At 38.6% G+C, this 23,948-nt stretch overlaps 1 protein-coding gene across 2 annotated transcripts; it reads right to left on the bottom strand.

Annotated features, from left to right (window-relative positions):
* Positions 1-418: 418 nt before the first annotated feature.
* Positions 419-23,313, bottom strand: LOC146487704 (ATP-binding cassette sub-family C member 4-like). 2 transcript variants are annotated; one of them, XM_085083834.1, is made up of 10 exons: positions 23,158-23,313; positions 15,027-15,638; positions 8,706-9,085; positions 7,918-8,302; positions 6,289-7,020; positions 5,870-6,059; positions 4,717-5,140; positions 4,077-4,223; positions 3,004-3,140; positions 419-2,383 (listed from the first exon to the last, which is right to left on the bottom strand). In XM_085083834.1, exons 2-10 carry the CDS (start codon positions 15,573-15,575, stop codon positions 1,467-1,469), a joined length of 3,861 nt encoding a protein of 1,286 aa, XP_084939960.1. In that variant the 5' UTR covers positions 15,576-15,638; positions 23,158-23,313; the 3' UTR covers positions 419-1,466. The 2 variants fall into 2 exon arrangements, with proteins under 2 accessions (XP_084939960.1, XP_084939966.1); XM_085083840.1 differs by lacking the exon at positions 23,158-23,313 and adding an exon at positions 19,425-19,622.
* Between the last annotated feature and the right edge of the window lie 635 nt (positions 23,314-23,948).

Genomic DNA, 23,948 nt, shown 5'->3' with positions numbered 1-23,948 from the left:
GGCACGTTCAACGTCTTTTGACGCAAGCGAGGCGCACAAGGAGCTATGGCAAATGACAACTCAAAAATCTCCACTGATCTAATCTCGTCCCCAGACCCCGCGCGTGTTTTAGTGAATTTAAATGTGATTGCATTTCGATCCCGAGGCAGTTTCACTTCGTCCATTTTCTGATGTCTTTCCATTGCAGGTCCTTTTTGATTTCCTGTTTTAAAACTGCCGGTTCTAAGATACTTCCGGTAAAATATGGTAGCCAATCTGATTTCGATTCGCCTGGATTTTGACATTGATTTATAGTCTAGAGGTATTGCTTCCTTGGCGCTGACCAAAAGGAACGCAGCCTCTTGGCACGAGATTGCCACTGATCCAAAGGTGAAATAAATACTTCAGGAGCCGAAGTTGTCCCTTCTCTGTAAAGAAACCATGAAGTCCACCACCTTTAATCAACTGACTGAAGCCAGGATTTTATTGATTTTACTTATCTGTTAATTAATATAGTATTACTCTTAATTCAGTTTACCTCCCACCAATAGTTCAACGACCCTTTAAACATACACCGATAATCGATGTATTCGACTATCAATATGATGAAAATCAAATAATATTCCTAGAAGGTATTTTCAATTCCAACTGAACGTCCAATTTAGCTCTAGTGTATTCTTGTTTATTCCCACAAACCACGAAAATTCATCTAATTTAAGTTACTGTGCAAATCAGAAGTTACAGTAAAACCTTGTAAACGTGATTGTGAGTTGGCTTGGAATCAAACGAGAGATTAAATTGCAAAAAGGTACTGTGACCTTTTTCTTCTAGTTGTAATCTCGTAGCTAATTATCCAGCGCCAGCTGAATTGTCAAATCAAAACAAAGTTTCACGTTTTCTTTTTTCTCATTCGCACAGTAAAAATCTCTTGCCCATTACATCTTTGTCGTGATATCGTCAACGCAGAGAATTGTTTCTGTTATTAACCCGTCTACACTGAATGGCGCTTCAATATATAAATCCTGTTTTTTCTAAGCAATTACTTTTTCACAGAAAATGCATCATATTAAATTAGGAGTTACAACTACCTTCCCATGCACTTGGTTAATATTCGAAAAAATGGAAGAACTAGGAGAAAAAAAAAATGATGCATTAAAATTTAGTTGAGTTTACACCAACAGTTAGTATAAGATTCCAAGGAATTGCAGTCGCTGTTATTTTGGTGACTAATTTAATAAACCACTTGTTATTTTGCGCAAACGCTTTTAGCAGTCGTCTTATTTATGATTTCAAAATTCTGAAGCCCACCCTAATTTTTTAATTTTATATTGGTATATCACATTATTGGATGGAAACGTCAATTATTTTCGCGTTCAGTTCCCATTCCTTCACGCGAAACTAGAAGACAGTTATTTGGAAAACCTTAAATGAATCTTCGGACTAACGAAACTATTAAATAAGATAAGCTCATAGCTATACTTTTCATTCTAAGATAACGCCACTTGTTGATTTCGAAATAATTCTGTTAGTACCCCGTCTTTGTCTTGTAGAAGTATATTCGGTTTATCAAATTCTACCACAGTTCCCTTGTCCATTACCAGCACTTTATCATAGTCAATAATGGTGTTCAATCGATGTGCTATAGTAATGACTGTGCAATCTTGAAATTTGCTTCGAATGGTCTCTTGGATTCTCCGGTCTGTGCTAAAATCCACGTTAGCGGTAGCTTCATCCATAACAATGATCTTGTTTTTGTTCAACAAGGATCTCGCTAAACACAGCAGCTGCCGTTCGCCGACACCAAAATTGTTCCCCGACTCGGATAGCTCAAAATAAAGTTCCCCGGGTAACTCCTGGATTTTAGCTTTCATTTGAACTTGCTCTAAAACGCTCCAGACCTCCGTGTCGGAGAAGCGGGAGAATGGATCCAAGTTGATTCGTAGCGGCCCGCTGAAAAGAGTTGGGTTTTGCGTGATGACAGAAATCACCGGTCTGGTGCTTTGGACGTTTAGCGAGCTGAGCGCCAAGCCATCAATGTAGATATTGCCGGCTGGTTCTGGCATTCTAAATAAGGCAGAAACTAAAGAAGATTTCCCAGCTCCGGTTCTTCCAGCTACTCCCACCTTTTCTCTTGGATTAATATTTATTGAAATGTTCTTTAGCACTTGGGGTCCGCCCTCATAGTAGATAAGCGAGAGGTCCTCGAAGCGCACTCCTCCCTCTTGGGGCCAGTCTTGAGGGGGCTTATTAGCGATGTCATATGTGGGCTCCTTAGGGAGCTCTGTGTAGGTTATGACCCGTTCCACCGCGGTCATCATGTTTTCAACATCGGCCGTCTGGCGCATGGCAAACTGTAGCTGACCAACAGTACTGATGGCGTAAACAAGGGAGAGGCCGAGCGTTCCTGGAAAATAGGGATTCCATTGAATTTCACTGTGGTGCAATGTCATAAAAAGTCTCGAAAATTTCGCAAATTTTTGCTTTTGAGCAACCGTAGCGAAAGGTAGAAGACAGAGTTCTACATTCGGCATCTTGGCAGCCCGCACTAGTAGGGCAACTGAAAAACTGCAGGAGATGTCCGGCTCGAAGGGTATGTTGAAAAAGCCAAAATGCAAGAGCCGTTTTAGCTTATACTGGCAGGTGACAAAGTTACTTTGAGTATGATGCTACGTTAAGCTTTTTTTTGTTGTTGTTGTTCTAAAAATGTACTTTTACTATCGATGGAACAAAAGCCTTTTTCTATTTTAAAGAGAACCTCCACTCTTAGCTTACAAAAAATTGATGTTCATAATTTAAAAAGTGGAGATAGCATTTTTCTAAAAATTTGCTTTCTGACAAAAACAGCAACCTATGACGTCATAAAATCCAAAATGGCGGCGCATGAGAAAATTAAACGGGAAAATGGGCGATAATCATATCCAGTATTTAGAACACCAAAATGCTCTCTCCACTTTTAAAACTTTAAAGCTTTGAAATCTAAATTTGATTTCATGTTCCTTTCTCTTTCTGCTCTTTTCGTATTACCTGCATCCGTTGTTGTAAACACTCCAGTGAAAGTTGCCACAGCTACAAACAAGGTACAAACGAAATCAAGACGAATTCCCATCCACCGGGCGCTGTGCGGTACAAGGAACCAGATCTGGCTTCTTCTGTCCTGCACCCTAAAACAGCATTCATGTTTTGGTTAACCTTTTTAATTCAAAAGAGGACCAAGTTCAAAACTGGAAAAATATCCTAAACTGCAATATAAAATATGGAAAAAACAGACAGCAGCAGTGTTACTGCTCACTAAAAACTACTGGAGAGTACTGATCAATATATGCACTTCTTAGTATTTCATTTACGGACTCAAAAGTTAGAACTACCTTGTACAGCATAATAAACAGCACCACAGGAAAGTACTGATCAGTAGCTTTCATTTCAATAGTCACACTTTGGGATCTCATCCACAACTAATTTGTAGAGCATGATACAGACTTGCCGCAAGTTGTCTTCTTATCCGCCGAAAGAGTGACCGACGAGCGACGAAAACGGACTTAAAGAAAGTCTAAGCATGATAGAAAGTTCTCATTTGACTGTTTAGAAGTACCTTGTACATGTACAGGAAAATACATAGTACCAGGGGAAATCTGGTTAGCAGTTCCGGTCATGTCAAGACAAAATTAAACGGTATTAAATAATGGTAATTAAACTGAGTGGAGTGCAATTTGGTCTGAAATCATACGCGTGATTTCAAAATCGAACGAGCGCGCAGCGCGAGTTTGATTTGAAATCACAAGTATGATTTCAGACCAAAATTGCACGACACAAAGTTCAATTACCACTTTATTACACCTATGTTGAGATCACTGAGTATCATTGTCAATATTAATATTCTATTTTTGTTACTTTATTTCCATGTTGATGGGCTAAAGAAAGGATGCGATTTAGAGCAAAAAATGGTGCAATTTGGGAATACATAAATCGCACTGTTGAGAGCCAATCAGATTGCAAGGATCACCATTGATTTCAAAATGGGTGTAATAAGTAATGTAATCAGGGTTTGAGTGTGAAGTGAAACTGATAAATATGCAATGGAAAGTAAGATCAAGTCATACTCGTTGAATGTCTTGATGAACTGTTCTTCCATGTGATATGTCCGGATGATGATGATTCCTTCCAGTGTGTCGGCAAGGTGAGCCAGTACCGGGCTCTGACTGATTGCTTCCATTCGTTTGATTTCACGAGAAGTCTTCAGATAATACCTACGAAGGCAAGACAAAAGAAGACGTCTGATATAGAAATCCTCTGAATACAAACAGTCTTCTTATACATCAAAAATATTTTATCGCGCAGCATTGAAGAACATCCGTTATGTGATGTAATATACTGTAACGTAAACTGGATGATATCAAAGGATATTCCCCGAACGAAACCTCCCAGTTTGTAAAAAAGTCATCTTCAAGTTCGCGCATTTAGCTTGATTTAGGGCACATCCTTCTACGCTGAAGGCTTTGAGAAATCTTTGAAAGAGTTTAAAGGCCAAGGAAGTTAGTCTGAATGACGTTTGACAGCTTGGCAGGTCTCAAGTAAAGGAAATTTCGAAGTAATATTTGATGGATAATAAAGACAACAAGATCCTTGTGAGGGGGAGATCCCACGGCAAAATCGTCGAGCGAAATTGCGACTTAGCTATCTCAAATCCAACAAACTAACCATTCAACTTGTGCACCTCCTCACTTTCTTAAACAAATTTACCTGTTAATTGCAAAGAAGCCTGTCACCATGGGAATAACACCGATGATCGCCCAATAATTGGTCGCACACGTGACACAAACAGACGCCAGCGTCTGCAGTATGTACTGGATAGCGAGCAGCGACGTGGGTGGCAGAAATTCGTCCACGATCCCAATGTCCTTTGAGAACCTATTGAGTATTCGTCCCGAGGGATTCGTGTCAAAGAAGAAGACGGGAGACTGTAGCATGGAAATCACCATCCTGTCGTGTAGGTTTTCTGAGCATCTGAGAGTTGTGCAGTAATAAAGGAGACCTCGGAGGACAGCGAGACAGAGAGCACCACCTACCAAGCTGCCGTAAATGATAAGGTTCAACTTGTGTTTTTGTTCCACCCACTTCATTCTGGTCAAATGTACCAACCACAGATTCGGAGAAATGATTGACGCTGTGAGAAAAAAAGTCTTAAGTAAAGAAACTATGATCATTAGTGTGAGTGTTGTCCTGCGAAGGACTGTTTGAGGGGATATTGACTGACTTTTCGACAACCTGAGCAGAAGCCATCTTCAGAGTCAACTTGACTCTGATGAAAATATCCTGTAAGTACGGTAAACTCCCGCCCCCGGGCGGACACCCCATTATTTCAGACAGGAGCTGGAGTGCCGGCGAATAGGAATTACTGAAAATATCTAAATCTATTACAGCTATTAGAGACTAAAGCGTAGCGACGTAAAAATCTGATATGTTTTTGTCTTTAATTCCCAAACTCTAAAACGAATTTGATTTGTTTGACTATTTTTAAGAGAAGAGTGAGGCCCTTATGGTTGTGCGTGGAAAGAGCAGTTGGTTTTTGCCGTCGCCTGTTAGCAGTGTGTCTCGGGATAAAATCCCAAAATTGGTGTCAAAGTGTAGACTCTGTCGTTGTTTCTTTCCTTTCTATCATCCTTTCTCTTAGGGTTTTCTCCCGGTTCTTCAATTCTCCTTTCTCCACAAAACCAACAAAATTAATCCAAACTACAACTCGACCAAAGAAGATCTGCATTAAAACAACTCACGTGCGATTGACTTTTCCACAATCTTGAAATAACATGAATTTTGATTTCAATGTGCATCATGTAAGCGTGTTCATGTACAGGCATTTTGCGATAGCAAATAATTTTGATTCTCTTTCACCTACCTTGAGCGATTAAGAAAAGCAGCAACAGGAACAATAACAGCACCCCATGCAGGCCCGACCTGAAGTAGTTCCAGTAGAGGCTTGCCGATATGGTCCCCACAATACGGTCCTCTTGAGATGCGGCCATACCCTTGCCCGCAAAACCTTCGGAGCAGTCGCTTTCCCGACGCTCTTTGCGTTTTGCGTTTTCCTGAAAAAAGAAATAATCAATCCATGAGTGACCGATCTCGAGAAAACATTGTTGCAATGAATGTTCTTGTTATCCTAGTCAGAAAAGTTTAATAAGTTGATAGGAGGCGAATATTTTCACCAATGCGCCATACAAAACCCTAAGGTTTGTTTTCTCTCTGTACGTTTAATATTTCTGTAAAGTAAGCATATATAATCATCAATATATTAGCATAAGATTATCGTCATACCTGGTCGGTCGTGACGGTCATTTTTCCTCCTTCCACCTCATGATACTTCTCTTGTCCAAGATGAAACTCTTTCTCCAGTGACTCGATGTCCAGCCCCGCTTCCTTCATCTGGTCATACTCGCCTTCCTTCACCACACTCCCCTTGTCCAAAATTACGATGTAGTCTGCACTCTTCATGTACTGTAGTTGATGAGTCACAAGAACACGCACCTTGTCGCTTAGCAACCCGTTGATGCAATTCTCAAAGATGTGCTTCCCAACTTTGGCATCCACGGCGCTAAGTGGATCATCAAGCAAGTAGATATCAGCGTCGCTATACACCGCGCGTGCTAGATTGACACGAGCCCGCTGACCGCCGCTTAAGCTCGCGCCTCGTTCCCCCAAAATCGTTTTGTCACCTTCAGGCAACATGGCGATGTCTTTCCTCAAATCGCAAGCTTCTATCGTGCGGTCGTATTTTTCCTGGTCAAATTCCTGATTGAAGAGGATGTTGTCACGAAGCGTCCCACTGTAAACCCACGCTGTTTGAGGGACGTAGACGATTTTTCCATTCCGCGTTATCTTTCCTGTGCTCGGGGGCAGCTCATCAAGGAATGCTAGAAGGAGGGATGACTTGCCGCAACCGACAGGACCCGTCACTAGGAGTAATTTCTTTTCTTTTACTTCAAGGCTTACGTCACTGAGAACTGGAGCTTCGTTTGTACCATTCCAGTGACATGTTATGTTAGACGCCTGAAAAATGTAACAAATAAAATTTATACGCTTATTCACTAACGGGTGGCTCTCTTAGATAGATAATTCTTCAAATAGGACACACAGTTGTGTTCCCAGTAAAAAAAAAATGCTACATCTTCAACATTCCATAACGGGATACCTCTTGTTTCCAACTGCATGCAAGTGCTGCCTTTAAATCTCCCATAACTTGGCGCCTCTCTTTTTGAAAATCCCATTCCCGCCCCCCCCTTTTTTTTTTCACTTTCAGTATAGCCTGTCAGCAGGCTCCCAAGTGGGGCATAGGGAGGAGAGAAAACTCGAGCGAGGTCATGGAGGAAGAGAGAAAACTCTAGCGCGACCCTCAGACAGCGCTCGGCTCGCTTCACTCACCAATCTTTCTCTTCCTGTATGCTCCACTTTGGGAGCCAGTTTCGCAGGATTTTTTCAATAGTAAATTCTTTACCCAATTTGGCATCCACGGCCCTTTGTATCCTATCTCTTTGTAAGCTCTGGGTTTCGTAAAATGTACATTGCGTGTATCACACGGAAATCTCCACGATGTGTAAAACATTGCTTGTGCGTACAGCATTACGTTTAATGTAAAAAAAATCTTATGAAAGCTAAAACAAAAGAAGCCGCGTCTTGAAAAAGATTGGATTCAATATCCGGAAGACATGTAACTGTGGTGTTAAGCACGGCAAAATGGGTGAAAGACAAGTCACCTTTGATGTTGGTATCCATTGATTGTCTCCATTGAAGTAACATCAAGTTTGTTAATCAGTTAAAAGGACGATTTTTGTACCTTACGCGAGCTTTATAAAGCAGTTGTTGATCTCAACAGTGGCAAAACCACAATTTGTTTTTTCTGATATGACGAGTTTCTATATATCCTACACATTCAACACCCAATCGTACCTTTAGGAAAGATTCCTTGGTTGTTTCTCCCTCCGCTGGAGGCTTGTCGTCTGCACCATTTTCGTTCTCTGATTTTTCTTCCCGCTGTTTCCCTTCTTTTCCATGCCCATTTAATTCTTCTATCAACAAGAACGCTTCGATTCTCTCAAGCGACGCAAAGCAGTCAGCTATAAGCTGCATACCATCTGTGAGACCATAAACTAGAGATCGCCTGTTTTCAGACAAGAGACCCACCATGGTGAACACGTTGAATGGTGTCAGGCGTATTCCGGTGAAGATGAGTGTTATGAAGGCAATAAGGCAGATTACACTGTCGTACGTGTGCTGCAAGGAGGCGAAGGTTGAAAGAATGTTGTAGATTTTACGTAGGATAGAAATTTCAGACCTGAAAAAAAATTACAAAGATATCAGTTGAATTCCATAAGAAAACACGTAAAGACATCGCATTTATGAAGACCGGACCAGACCTGACGATAAAAATTTCAGCAGGAAACTCAAATGAATTTTGAACATTTATGATGAGTTACAAACCGAAAGGCATCAGTACTAAAGTTACGTAATTATCATGTTTGGTTTGGTTGTATTACAATATCTTCAACTGAAAGTAAATGCGTATGAAATGATTAAACGCGTGAACTGCAGATAAAACATGATGTTACTACAACTGTTCTGAGGCCTTCTAACCCAAATTGCCCCCAAGAGCCCATGATAGTTGTAGTCAGCGGCAGGTCTTGATTGTTACCGCTGGCGAAAAGGACGAGAACCTCGGACGAAACGAATTTTCTCACCTTCTGACCATGCGCACAGCATCTCTGTACGGCCACTCCCAAGCGTACATCTTCACTGCTCGTATCCCGGAAACAATCTCGTTCATCACCGCTAACCTTTTGTCTGTCACCCGAGCCGCCTGCATTCTAAGCTTAGCAACCCAGCCTGTCATCTCAGCTTCGTAGGGAATGAGAATGAGTGCAAATGCCAGACCGGTGACAGCTTGCCAGCCAATCAAAACCCAGAGAAGAATTCCCAGTATCACAAGGTCAAACGGGGAACGTAATGACGCAAAGAGGTTCTGAGTCGCCAAGTCAAGTCGTTGGATATCATTGGATACCAAGTTGATCACATGACCGGATGTTATCTTCGCGAGCTTGGATTGGCTCATGCGCAAGACCTACAACAATAAACAATAAAAACATGTCGGGAGAGTTTTAATTTCGGCTTGAAAAGCAATTGATAAAGAAGGGGTTGTGACTCAGATATATAACATTAGGGATCATTTAGTGCCACTCAGTCGAACTTTTACCGTTTACACACAATTATTACAAAATACCAGCCAAACATAAACCTGACAATCAGTGCTAAAGATGGGAACTATTTTCAGGAGCTCCTGCCACTTTGGTAATTTTTTTCTACGATTTACTTTGTGAGGAAATGAAGAAAATACCAAAAGTAGGATTATAGAGAAAGTCTTATCAAACTATGCTCTTTTTGAAAGCATAAATATTGACCGGTGTGATAGTCAATCTATAGCGAACACATTGTCAGCTATAGAAAATGAATGACAGGCATTTTGAATCCAGGAAAACCTTGTTCGGACAAAGGTATTTAACGAAGTTTGGGAAAATATGAAGTAACCTTGTTTAGTCCTGCCATGAGTACCAGCATATTTGTATATTGGTTTGACTACTTCTAGGTAAAAAACAAACCCAGGAATAGAAACCATGCGTGACTCTTGGCTGAAACGCCTGATTTGTTGTCGAAGCGTACAAAAATAGAATTTGGTGTAAACAAGATTTCCATTTTTCTCGAGTTATAATGGCAGTATTCTGAGAGACGGTTATCCTCCTTTGAGGAAAGGATATTTGTTCGAAATTCAGTGAAGCCAGGACGTAAAAAAAGTGTTAAAATAGATTGCCTAGTCATGCCCGGCCAAGAATAATTTTCATGGTATTAATAAACGATATTTATACTTATTATCCATCATCTGATTACAAAAGGACCAAAGAAATTCTCCGGTAAGATCCTTTAATAGCGTGGAATTTTCTCAGCTTACGAGCAAAAATGTAGTCGTTTTGTTCTCAAGTAACCACTTTTCTATGGCTGAATAAGAGCCATGTTTTGATTAATTGTTCAAATGGTATTTAGTTCTAAAATTACAATAAATTAACAAGTATTTATATTATAAAAGGTGTGATAAACTAAGGTATATGTTTATAGTGAAAAGTAATAATAATTCAGCTAACAATTGAGAAATTACTGACACAAGAAGTGTGAGATTCGATCAGGTCTTGGGATTGTTTATTAAGTGACGGATGTTTCAGGAACAGAGAATTTAATATTGCATGGCTACGTTCTCGGAAATGCTTAGGTAATCTCAAGTGAGACTACAGAATAAACTAAAAATAAAGATAAACGCAATATCATTTGATTGCTATGGCTGTCATCGTAATTCGTAACTACCTTGCATAAAACTTAGCTTAACAAATGAGTTCGAAAACTTTCCATGTTGTTCCAATTAACGCCAAAGTCATCACGGTGTTTGCAATCTAACCCCTTAGTATTCTATACTAAGGGGTTAGAGTACTACGCAGTTATGTACAATGTAGCAAGTGATCTAGCATATTTAGCGCGTTTTTCTGCCTCTCAACACAGGCGGCCCAAGCTCAAGCTGTGAGCGTGATATCATCTTGCGTAATCATAGCAATAGGTGTTTCCACTCAGAAAAAGAAGAAGAAGAAGAAGAATAGAAAGGACAAGTTTCTTCTTCAGCGTCTTCTTCATGAGTGGAAACATCTGAGAAGCGATAACTCGCTAAAATGGCCTCAAATCAACGAAAGAAGTAAACAGGCAACAAGCAATACACCCTAGAAATAAGGTATGTTGTTTTTGTTAAGAAATTTCCAGAATTTCTACCTCCTAAACCCGATCATAAATATTCCCATATAAACTCTTATATTTTCGCCGTGACTGCTCAGATTACGCAAGATGATCCTCGCTCACAGCTTGAGCTTGGGCCGCCTGTGCTGAGACCGAGGCAAGTGACTCAAGTGCCTCGTCTTGCCTCGTGCTTAGCTGTGGCTCTGAGCTCTACTTCCTTTCACATTTTAAGATGAAAAACTTCTTGCACATGATCTGTTAATAATTCGTCTTTGTCTTAAGCATAAGAATAGGTCTCTATGCCCTGCACTTTTCTGTTTTAGCAAGTGTAGAGAGCTCAGGTAACTGAGCTTTTCATAAGGATCTGACTGTAGTCAGTCATCCAAACTTAACCAGTGAACTTGAAGACTTTTTCTAGACAGGAATTCGGACTTATGAGGTATAAAAATGAGGCGCTTTAAAAGATGTTCAGTACAAAGAAAGGCAAATTTGGAAACATGACTCTTCTTAGGATAAGAAAAATATTGAAACTAAAGACCGGAAGCGCTATTCATTCACGATTGAAATGACGCTGTGTTTGTGTGTTGATCCTAATGGGACTCATCACTTTAGTAATCGTTTTGGATGACTCGGCGTCAACAGGAAAATATATTTGGATATAACACCAATAAAAAATTAAAACACTTTATTAAGGTCACGCATTTCTGCTTGGAACTGTTGCAGAAAAGCCAGCTCTTCCCATCAAGCCTAGCGTCCCTGTTTCCCTTTTTTGTTTTTGTTTTTTTTTTTTTTTGTTCGTTTGGTTGGGTTTTTTTACGACATGAGTTCGGGAACGAGGCAGGGATTCTGTCAAAACGTGATTCCCACACTGTAAAATTTTCCTCACTTTGCATAAGAAACAGTTTTCGCATAAAATCGTTTACAAGTATCCGAAGCATAAGACCGATCAGATGTTTAAACTGGTTCGTGCGCTCGAGTGGGGCGGACAAACATGTGATACACTCTTTTTTTGACTGTTCTTATTTTTTGGCAATTTGAGCCAGAAAAAGTTCTTAAGATGTTTTTAAGTTACCCACCTATTACAGCATTTCAATAAATCCATGCGGGCGTGACCAAGACAAGTTAACTGAGCAATACTGTTGCCGTAATGTAGCCTGCGTGGCCGGCGTAATCGGGGAAGGGGAAGGGGTTTCACAGTCCTATGATGATGTTACTTTTTATGTATTGAATTGGGATTATGGCAAGAAAACGATCTTATTAAGGCAAACTATCTGTGTTTTTGGCATAATTTTGTGGTACTTAGCTTCCACGATTTGACCTGCAAAAGTCACGATATTCATTCCCAAGCGCGGTAAGGCAATTTACGACCTGCAGTGGTGAAGTCTGTTTCGTTAACTGGGAATGTTATTGACCCGTGTTTGCCCATAAACTGGAAGGATAAGGATCTTTCGCGAATGAACAACGACGGATATTGCCATTTTGTACTCGAAATTATCATTGCTTCTTATGAACCCGGTTGCTTTTACTTTCTAACAGGAATGGCGAATATAACGACGCTGTGTCTACCGCAATACGTTTTGAAAGAAGTATTAGCTGAGTTTTTGTGAGAATTATCGGCTTTGTCACAGTCATTTGGTGATGTAATCGTCGGAGGCGAATAGGCCATTTTACAGTTGTGTACTAAGTGACCTGGCCTTGCATTGGAAGCGAGGCTGGGGGTGACCTTGTTTTGATACAAACCTCACTGCTTTTCATATGTAGATCATGCTGTTCTTATGCTAACTAGTTTGCATTTATATATATAAAAGCAGTGAGGTTTGTATCAAAACAAGATCACCCCCAGCCTTGCCTCCAACGCAAGGCCAGGTCACAAAGCATACAACTGTAAAATGGCCTATACTTCTTAAACACGCAATTTATTCCAAAACTCTTTTCACACACTAGATGGTATCTGGGAGGGCTGAATGTTGTCGAGAAGATGATCAGGCGAACGAGGTTTAAAATTGTTATGGTGCATTTAGATGAAACTTCGGGAAGATTTCCGCATCACTGTCATACTAACCCTCTTACACAGGAAACAAGCACAATTGTTATTTCGGCGGAAACGCGACTTGCAAAACGCAAATTATTAAACTAAATTCCCGCGCTAAAGGCTTGTGGAATACTAATGAGGCATTGTAACAAGGTGTTTAGATCCAATATATAAGCTTATTTTCCAAATGAAGTTAAGACGTGGCAAGGTTTACTTAGCTTTTAAAAAGCAGACATTTGATAATTATTTTGATTATTTTCTGTTTTTTACGCGTCCCTTGTCAAAAATGTCAAAAAAATTGTTTACACGTGTTTTAAAAGGCTTGCTGTCTTTTAATACACATAGAATCTCTTTGTGGTTTAGACAATCTATCACACCTTTAACCAAGAGGTACGTGAAGCTGAGATGGCGTTAGGTTCTTCACGCGCTTCTTATCAAGAACAAAGAGCTCTTGCGGTGTTTTTCTCTGTGAAAGTTTAAAGCACTGTTTGATGATACGCACAACTAAAACAGCTTGTCTGTGAGAAAAAAGAACTGGATTCTCCTTCGTTATAGTCGGTGATAGCCGAAAAAAAAAAGAGACTGGAGTGATTTTATTTAATCTTCCGATTGAACGATTTGTACAAACTTTACCCGCTTAATCAAGAGTTATCAACCATGGAGAAATTATTCCATTTGTTGAATAACCGCGGCATGACAAAGCGGACAAAATTTTCAAATTTTCAAAACGTTTTTAGCGGTTCAATAAACGTATCACAACTAAGCTCCGTAGGCTCTATTTTGGGCGCAGAAAGTTCAAAGTACAAAATATGAAAAATATTGAGAGACAATCTGCATTACAGGAAGGAAGTGCGTTTGTTTCAATGCTCGCATTTACAAAATCAGATGTTTTATTCTTCTTCGCCTAGAATTAATTAGCTGTAGCAAGAACCAAACTACTAGCAGCTGTAGCAGCGGTCAGGAGCGGTGGCAATGTAAAGCCAGCGACACACTTGGCGATTTTATACGCCGATATCTGGCATGTCAGATATTGGCGATTAAATTTGTCGGTATTCGCCAAGTGTGCCCGGCCGTTCCCGCTATTTTCTATGATCATTGTGGCGAGCCAACCCATCAGGTTGGGCGATTTTATCACATGAGTTTTCAAAACTGCGACATCGCTGCGATCGGCGAAAAAAAAATCGCCAAGTGCGTCCGCATCAATCGGTGCGAAAATCGCTTGCGATTTTTGCTGACGATCAAATTTGCCGCGATCGGCGCAGAAAATCGCCAGGTGTGTCGCTGGCTTTAGTAGTTGTAGACGTGGTAGTATTTGTAAGTCGAAGCAAGATGTTGTTTAAGTGTAGTAAGTGTAAGTGCTGGAATTAAATATTGATAATAATAGTAATAAGTAAAAAATGGTGTGGTAAATAGAGTTAGTATTGTTAACAACGTAAGCAATAAGTATTGTCAGCATTGAAAGTATTTTATTTCTTGTAAAAAGTGTAAGCAGTGTTCAATAATAATTGTAAATATTGTGTTATGTAAAGCAAATAAAAATTAAACAAAAAAACCAAACTGGGTCAGCATGTTTTGCATACTGACTCAGGCCTACGAAAAAAAAAACAATTTTTTGTTTGCGAGTTTAGTCAAACTCCGACAAAGTGCACGTTCAATAATATTAAACTTGAATAAATAAGTTTGCAGGGAGAAATAGTAATTGAAACCTGGATGTTACAATGTTTGCTAGTCGTATGCGCCTCGAAGCACTTTTCATTAAGGACGAAGAAGTTAACTGAGTTTTGTTAGATGCTAATCAAATTGAACAAAAATGCGCCATAGATTACATAGGCGAACAACAGAGTTGTATAATGATTATGTGATTAGGAATAAATTTTCTCTAGAACTGGTAGAAGAAGGCGCGGTTCAGTCATTACCACTCAAAACCCAAAGCAACTATGATGAAGATAAGACTCGTAACAATTTAATGTCACTTTTTGGATGAAATACAGCCTGATAAAAGCTCTTCAGTTACCAAGGAAATTGTTAACTGAAGGTAGAATTTACCAATTATTCACTGTCCGGATTTTAACACAACGGTCCAATATGGCATGCAATGAAAAGAGGACTAGAAGAATTGTAAAATGTTAATGCTGTTTATATTAGTTGCGACTAAAATGTTGGTCATTCTCAAAGTAGTCTATACCTAAAATGTTTGACTTACCTTCTTGTACAACAAACCAGTTGCCGCCGCTCTGAACCTCATACCCAGAAGAGCAGATCTGTTTTGGTAATGATGTTGGGCAAGGTTTCTTCCAAGAGAAGTGATGCAAATAAAAGTGGGTAAAATATATTTGAAGCTAACGTCCAACTGTCGAATTCCCATCAAATACGAGATTAAAAATCCCAGTAGAACTGGCAAAGACATTCTATTTGCCATATCGGTTAACACCAATGCGACAATTGTCAAATATTCATACCATGGGCAGACGCGCATGAGCGCTTTCCAAAATCGAGGCCTTTTCCCTTCGAGTCTTTTGTCTAACTCCTTTTGCCATTCCCTTTGTAATTTCTCTGTTAGCACCTCTGATTTGTCCTGTTCTAACAGTGGAAATAGATCGTCTTCCTCCAAGGGCCGTTTGTTTCCCGTGACGAAAATCTTGTTCATCCACCATATTGTGAGTTTAGAGAAAATGTTTGCGTTCAAAACAGGATTCACGCTATCTTTAGCGTCATCTTCTGGCTTGAGTTTTTCGTAGTCGTTTTTCACCATATTCCTACCTTAAGTGATCTCCACTGATTATCGGAGTCACATTGCGTTAGACATCCATTGGATCTGTGTAAAAGAGAACGAACTCAGTGAGGAACTTGTTAGACTCAAACCGGAAAAATTACAGCATAAAAATAGAGTACAAATACATTTTTTTTTAGAAATCGCTTCGCTTCACTGCGTGCATTTTAATGACGTGTAATGGCAGAAGCTCCATCTCAGCCTATGTTCCCCTTCGCTGATTTCTACGTCAGCTTTATGAAAGCAGTAGGAATACACGCAAGCAGGTATCGTTAACTGAAAGACTTTTTGCTATATTTAATTAATGCCCATAATAATCCCTCAAGCAATTAAAAAAATATCTTTACCGAATTCTCATCGCCTAGCAAGCTCAAGTGTTCTAACAAAACATTTGCAAATCGATTAACAAATATATCCAAATTTGTAATTGTATCGAGCGAGCTGGTTGTTATGTTTAGCTTTCTGTTCAAATAGAAGTTATAAACCTGTCTTTAAGTCGACCTGGATGTCTACTTGTCGTTGCTTTAGGGATCACGGTAAAGTGTTCGCATGCGCAAGTATTGAACATAGTTGTTAATTTTCATAGCGATAACATGGAAAGTAAGCTTTTCGCGGGCTTTTCGCAGCAATCAGTTGACAGTCAGGTCACTGTTTTGATGTACGTTTAATTACTGTTTATCTTTAAAAGTTTTCGGTTTGAAACCGTATTCTTGTCTATAGGACGCGAAAACGGAATAAAATTCCTTTTCAGAGGAGAAAACATGCGTGTGGACAAGGCCTGGAAAAGCGCTCCACTTTTAATTTCCGTTGACCGACTAGAAGCCTAGTTACCACTGTTTCAATCTGTTTAATTCAACATCACAACGCTTTAATAGCTGCCACTGGTCTGACATCTTATTGGAGGAACTGAATTGTTGTGAAAAGTAATTTTCTTGAGAAAGTGCGGTAATAAATCATTCCACGAACGCGAGACAGAGACAAACGGTCGAACCTATAGAATTGATCCTCACTGACATGATAAACATTTCATTGCCGAGCTCAAAAAATTGACCATCCCTCTTTGTTTGTTTATTAAAATTTATTTTCGTATTGCTGAAGGGCGATATTTGGTTAATTTCGAGAAAGCGCCAAGGCTTTTCTTCTAATAAATAAGCCAATTTCTTTATTTGCGAAATTAAATTTTAGTGATTTAAAAAGATCGAAAGCCGAACGCGATAAACGACGCGAAAATTTGTTAAATTTTGTTCAAGGTGAGAAAAACGGATTCAGTCTTCTTCGTGCGACAGTCCTTGGGAAAGCCTTGTAAAAATAGATTGTTTGACGCAAAATGCCCACAAGTACGCAAGTACGCAAGCTAAGGTTTTGAGGAAGTTTTCCTGGCATGAAGGCGTAAATTTTTGCACAGATTAGCCAAGAAAATAGATATGATTCACTTTATTTATTACTAGTACTATAATACGGAGTTCACATTCATTTCAACATCTCAACAAAACTTATCCCCACAAAAAAGAGCACTGAATTTATGCGTTTGTATTGCGCTCTACTCCTGATATTAATGCTAATTACATCTAATTACGATGCCTAAATTTCAATTACTTTATCGATGTATATTGGGTCAAGCTAAGAACTTTGTAGTAGTTTGGTTTATGTGGATTCTTGTTGAATCGAGTGGGAGATTTCTGTCGCTATTCATAATATTGGCCGATTTCTCTAGGAGTTTATTCTGATTTTTTTATACCGGTTACACTGCATTTCGGTGGCCGATTAAACAAACTGCTCTACCTATATTTCATTGATTTTTCCCTGTTTGGAAATCAGGAAGGAATTGTAAACTTGCTGGTAAATTTTTTCACGCGTTGAACATTTACGATATTCGAAGGCTCTCTAACAAATACTGACAAAACCACAAAAAATCCAATACAAAACTGAAGTCACGTTATCAATATAACGAGCGATGCCAAAAAGCAAATCCTCTTACGCAAGGCACTAAACCACATCATGTACATTGGTGTTGGAATTAGATTTCATACCTAGGAATTAACGCTCTCGGGTTTAATATTTTTGGGAACATGAATTGATGAGAAAAAGTGCCAATATCGAGAGAACAACCAACACGAAAATTTGGCAAAAGACATATTTAGAGTGAAAGAATACTTGGTTCCAATAGTAGTTTTGTATTGCATGACAAAATCATCGTCACATTGCATGGAATAAACTAGTTGAATTTGGGTCACAGCCTTAAAACTCGCCCATTTGTTTATTAGGAAACATTGAATCTTTGTTAGTTGAACATAATTAGTTCACCTGATAAAAGATTCTCAGAAATTTTTATTCTGACTGGTACACATGCATCTAAATACAAAAATGTATTTTCAGCCGAAGGAAATGTACTTGGTAGAGAGAAGATTAACTGATATCGTAAATTTTTTAGCCTAACTGTGCCCACCAAAAAAGATCGTATTTGTCCACTGAGCCGAACCTTACATATTTTGTACAGATGATAAGAAGATCTAAAGTTTTTGATCTAAAGCAATACTTTTTCTAACTTAGCCAGACCTTTCTCGCTATTATGACTTATTTTATGTTCATGGTACTTTAGTTACCTACGGATAAAACATAAAATAAATGTTTCCGTATTTTGCAACTTTTAAAAAGCTCTTGATTGTATACTTTATGTATTTTTCCTGAACTCTTATCTCGTGTTGTTCTTCTGAATATATCTCGAGTCCAGTTTAGAAAAAAACTGGCCAAACACGCTTATCCTAGTTTTAATTTAAACCATCTTCCATAATCAATTTGAATTGGAATTCAGGGCAATTTTCATTCATTCACCTAAAACAAAGTTAGATTTAGTTTATAAGTTTCTTCTCTTTTTGTTTAATCCTAACAAGTGTAATATATTTTGCCCCAAGTATATAATTAAAGGGGAAGTCTCATGGGGTTTTTGACCAGTTTGGTTAAAAATGGTGACCTTCACATAGCTACAAAACAATTTTAGAACAACGAGAGGGAAGAGATCAACTTAATTCTTGAAAAGAACAACTTGTGATCTGTTCTAGCGCATTTTGAAAACAAAAATGCGAGAACTTGAAAAACGTTAGCCTAACATTTTTCAAGTTTCAATCCATTCCGACTTACTCTGTCTCTAACCAGAGGCACTAATCGACAGTTTTATTGCACCAGTGATCATTTATAATAAAACTAGACAATTATTTTATGTTTCTGTTGACAGACAAACATTTTCATCAAATTCGCGTGATACTTTTCATTTAATTCTATCGTTTGGGCTAAAGATATTTTCACATATTTCCATTGCATGGTACCTCCATATATTCCAATATTAACTTCTTGGATCATATAAAAACAACCACCAGATAACCTGCTTAACTTTCGAAAGTTTACAAAACATTTTTACTAGTAAAAGTCAACCAACAGTTCTCAGTAAAGAAGATGACCACAATCTTAGAAAAGTAAGATAAATATTGCAATCAGTCTCTATAATTTTTTTCAATGTGCTAAATTAAAAGGACCGATTCCCGTAAAAATGAACGCTAACGAAGAAAAAAGGAGTAAGGGCGGAAGTCAAATAATCTACCTCCCACCATATGGTATAAAACCATAACATAAACTATTTCAAAATCTATTCAAAATTTAACAGCAACAGAATAAATCTTTGTGACCATTTTTCTGCTTGAGAAATAATGTGGTGTTTCTTAGTAAGTGTTTTAAAATAAAATAGCGAAAATTCTGAAGTAATCATTTAAACCACGAAACAGGGCAAAAGTATACAACAACGTTACATCCTGTTGAAGTGGAACCTTTCTCACTTACTTGCATGATGTTTTTATTTCCATGTAAAGCAATGTGGTTTTCCGTTGCTAAAATGCAATAGAACTCCTGCCAGAGAACAATTCATATCCATTTAGCTTCCGTGGAACAGTATCTAACATCCAATAGCCAGCCTTCTTATTTTCTCTTTCAATAACCCAATGAGTAATCGAACAATTTGTGTCACCGGGTCTTCACACAGGTTACGTCAGGGAACGGGACAAAGTAGTCAAAGGACGAGAATTCCTGGGTTCGATTTTAATCGAACACGCCACGTATCTGCGTGTTTTCTAATCAGCGGTTTTGTGATCAAGAGCGTCATGCCTTGTCTACGTAAATACCAGAGCGCAAAGCTTGCAAAGAAGACCTAAAAAATTAAGTTTTAAAGGACTTCAAGAAATGAGTGTTTTTATTGTCAGAGGCTAGACTTTTTCGTTTTCGCCTCTTACATCACGGCGATAAAGTGTTGTTTGGGAAAAAAATTTGTTTTCGAAAATGTTTCCCCAATTTTTTTAATGAGAATCCCGCGGTGATATCAGCAACCTTTAAGGTATTTGCAAACGAAAACTGACACTGGCAGAGAAAATCTTCAGAAAATTCGGTTTGAAGAGAATGGAATTAATTTTGCATGGCAAAGCGACGTCAACCCCTTCATGCAATTTTTTTTTTTTTTTTAATTTGCAAACAAGTTGAATCTGACGTGCTAATCACGAATCCCTAATTTAAAAAAAAATGGGGTCTTTCTTTTAGTTATAATTATTAAAGTAAAATTAGAGATGTTTTTAATAGGTTATAATTTTGTTATAGTAACCTATTATGTCAAGAAAACAACTATAACTTGTTCACTAATAACTGGGCATTTGTTTGATATCGCCGTTGTTGTACTAACTGATAAGGAGTGGTAGTATATATACGTCAAAGTGTAAGTGTTTGAAAGTGCTAGAAACCAGTGCCATCCTCCTTAACAGGAAAAGCGAGGACATTTCCTTGCCATGACTGTAGGATGGAGTCGATGGGTCTTTTTGGCAATCTGATATACCATACCTTAATTACGGGTTAATGAGCTGGGGTACTGCATGCCAAACAAAATTTAAAAAGATAAAAATAAGCCATAATAACTGCCTTCGCTACATCTTCTTTGCACATAGAAGAGAAAATGCAACACCATATTTTACTCTATTAGAAATCCTTGAGCTAGAGAACATTTTTAAGTTGAAAATTGGATCCCTTGTGCATAAACTAGAATACAATAAAAAAGAAACACCCCCTGCCCTCCATGATCTCGTTTCCCTAGCTTCTGATATCCATAAATATAATACCAGATTTGCCACTAGTCAATACCTGTACAGACCATTTTCTAGAACTAATTATGGTTTAGCACGCTTTAGAGTAGTGGCATCACAAACCTGGGAAACAATTTCAATGGAAGTTAAGTGTCTGCCCTACAATGTTTTTAAAAATAAATTCAAACTTTTTCTACTTGATAGCCAAACATAAATAACTTAAAAAAAATTAACGTATACTATATACTTATATATTTGCTGTAAACACTTTTTCCCTTACTGTTGTATTTTCCTAATTATAACCCAAGCCTAAGTTAACTAGCAGAGCTCTTCAACCAGTAAATAAATTCTACTTCCCCCTATTTTATTTAACTGCACAGAGGTAGTGGCCAACACGAAAGCCTTGCTCCTTTGGCCACTACACACTTCTTCCGTAGAAAGTAAAATCATTAAGTAAATTGCTCTGTACGTTTAATTTTTTTTCTTACTGTAAAATATATCGTATTTCGTTGTAATAAGTGTAAAAAAAAAGGATTGAATTGAATTGAATTGAATTGATATTGTTCTTAAATTACAATGTTGGATTTTTGTGGAGGAAAGAAAAACCGGACGAACAAGGAAGAGGACCAACAATACACTCAACCCATATGTGGTGCCAATTCACCAGGCCCCAGTTGTTCAAAGGCTGGATAAGGCACTATTCGGTGTCTAAAATATGCTTCACGTTAAACGTTGTCCAACGTTTTCGTACACTCCTAAACTAGACTGTAGTTAGAGTGTGCATATTCGCTTGTACACGATGAAATACTGAAATCTTTGCACAGATTGAAACTGTCGGATAGTGACTTATCCACCGGATAAAGTTATCCGGCCTTTGAACAACTGGAGCCAGGAATCGAAACGGCCGGGCCACATTGGTGGGAGGCGAGTGCTCTCACCACTGCGCCGACCACTGCGCCATCCCTGCTCCCCAGCGTGTGTTTGTAAGTTAGATAATTGCTTGTCCTACCAATTTTCGTTTCAATCAGTTGCCTCGTCTATAAATTTAACGAAGACAGTGGACTTTTATATTATCGAAGCCTAACAATGACTTTTTTCGAAAATCTACATATTATAAAACAATGTCTCTGTGGGATTAAACTACAGCTATACCTAGTATGACTGTTTGAAAAATACGATAAAACGTTCAATTCGTGTAAAACAGAGTATTCGGTTTGAGTAAAGGGGCAATGTCACCGATATTTAGTGTGCTTTTAAATAGCCATAAAACGCATTTGGATCGATGGAAATGTTAAAATAATGATTCACTAATGTTACTAATTACCCTACAAGTATACATAACCTTGTATTTGTTATCTTTTGGTGGAGATGGCTTGGATGGAAATGATTACAACTTCAATTTTTCCAATGTCTTCCTGGGTATTTTGGAGAAATTGCTAAAAACGTATTCATAATTTGTTCTTCATTGGAGAAATCAGTTGATATTTTCCACCCGGTGCTCCAGAGAGAAATGGACAGTAGTGGTTCTATGTTAAATATTTGAGTAGCTTTGATCAAACTACAGCAAACAGTGTATCTTAAAGTAGGTTTTGTCTTTGTTCAGCTGTAATGACACACGACCACATCAGCTCTGCTGTCATCCTGGCCCTTTAGTTGTTCAAAGAGCGGATAACTTCATCCGGAAGATAAGTCGCTATCCAGCGGATAAAATGTATTGGTTGGAGTACATTTTATCCGCTGGATAGCGACTTATTCACTGGATAGAGTTATTCGCTCTCTGAACAATTAACAACCGGGTCAGATTATCGAGTATAAGATAATTTATCCGTGCCCAATTAATCGGGCCGATTTGGCGCAATTTGACAAAACAAAATAGTGCCAAAACGGACGAAAATTGGCCCGATTTATAAAAATCTGTAGCAGTGTAACAGATATTTCGAATCAGGTCCATTTCTCGCCAGCTTGCTACACTAGCAGAAAAAAACGGCCGACAAATTACAACATGTTAATCGGAGCCATGCGATTGAACTGAGGCCGATTAATCTGTACGTGTTATCATTCCGTTTTATTCCAACACCCTAGCAGCCCATTTTCTCTCCAAACTGAGTCTTGCAGCAGATAAAGAAGATTGAAAACAGTACGACTAATCGTAGTCTAATTAACGACAATCTCAAACCAATTTCTTGGGCATGACACGCTCGTTTGGCTCTTTTGGGCAGTGTTTGCTCGGTTTTACTCCAAGCTGTAACAATGCGAGATCGTTAGAAGCGCTTTGTAGTATTAACAACATTCTAAGCACTGGTGAGCACTTCAGGAAGAAAGGATAGGAAAAAATAATACATAAAGGCGAACTAGGTGACTATCTTTTCCAACGGCATCTCAAGGCCTGCTTTTGCTTAACTTCGACTCACTCACTTTGCCGCTCAAGTTGTCTGTCTCAGCAGGTTACTTACCTTGATCATTTGGTTCGGTGTAAAGAGATGAACTGATAACTGAAGTTAGGTTTTCCAAGCGTAAGAAGTCTCTCTAGTGAAAGCAAGACATGAGACTCGCTCCTTCAAGTTATCTTGTTAAAGTACCCAATGAATTGTATGTGACTTGGTGGAGAATAAACCAAGATTAAAAGACGTGGAAGGCGCAAAGTGACTTCCCAGCTGATCAGAGTGCGTAACTCCGTAACAATGCATGTTGATGGGACGGCTGTGCCAATCATAGAAAAATCATTTAGCAACGTGCCTCGATAACTGACGGCTGTCCGCTTCGTGAAGTTTATAAATTGGAATTAAACATATCGCATTGAGTTTCTCAAGTGTTCCTATTTGGTCGTCAATGAGAAAATAACCCTTTCGCAAACACAGCAGAAACAAAAACGAGAACGTCAAAAAAGAAGGTTTTTAAAAATCGAAATAATGCCACGTCCGTTAAGGACTTAAAATCATATTTTGATCAGCCTCTGCAATATGAAATTCAAATGTTTTAAGGCCTGGGCACCAACTGAGAATTTCTCTTTATCTTTCTAAAAATTAAACGCTGAGTTGCACGCTAATTATGGGTAACTGAGCACATTCGACCATAATCACAAAGTGGATCAAATAAAAATGAATATGTATTTCTAAAACACGTTTTTCCGGTTGCCGTCGTAGTTGTGATAAAACCCAGTTACAATGAGAAGTACATGAATCGCAGCACTCCAGTAAGGTTGTGTAATGACTTAAGCCAGAGTGCCACACCTTCAGGTATCAGT

The sequence above is a fragment of the Pavona decussata genome, unplaced genomic scaffold (assembly GCF_977016875.1).
Source record: "Pavona decussata unplaced genomic scaffold, jaPavDecu1.1 SCAFFOLD_14, whole genome shotgun sequence".
Classification (NCBI taxonomy): Eukaryota; Metazoa; Cnidaria; class Anthozoa; order Scleractinia; family Agariciidae; genus Pavona; species Pavona decussata.
This window is presented reverse-complemented; position numbering and strand designations above follow the sequence as displayed.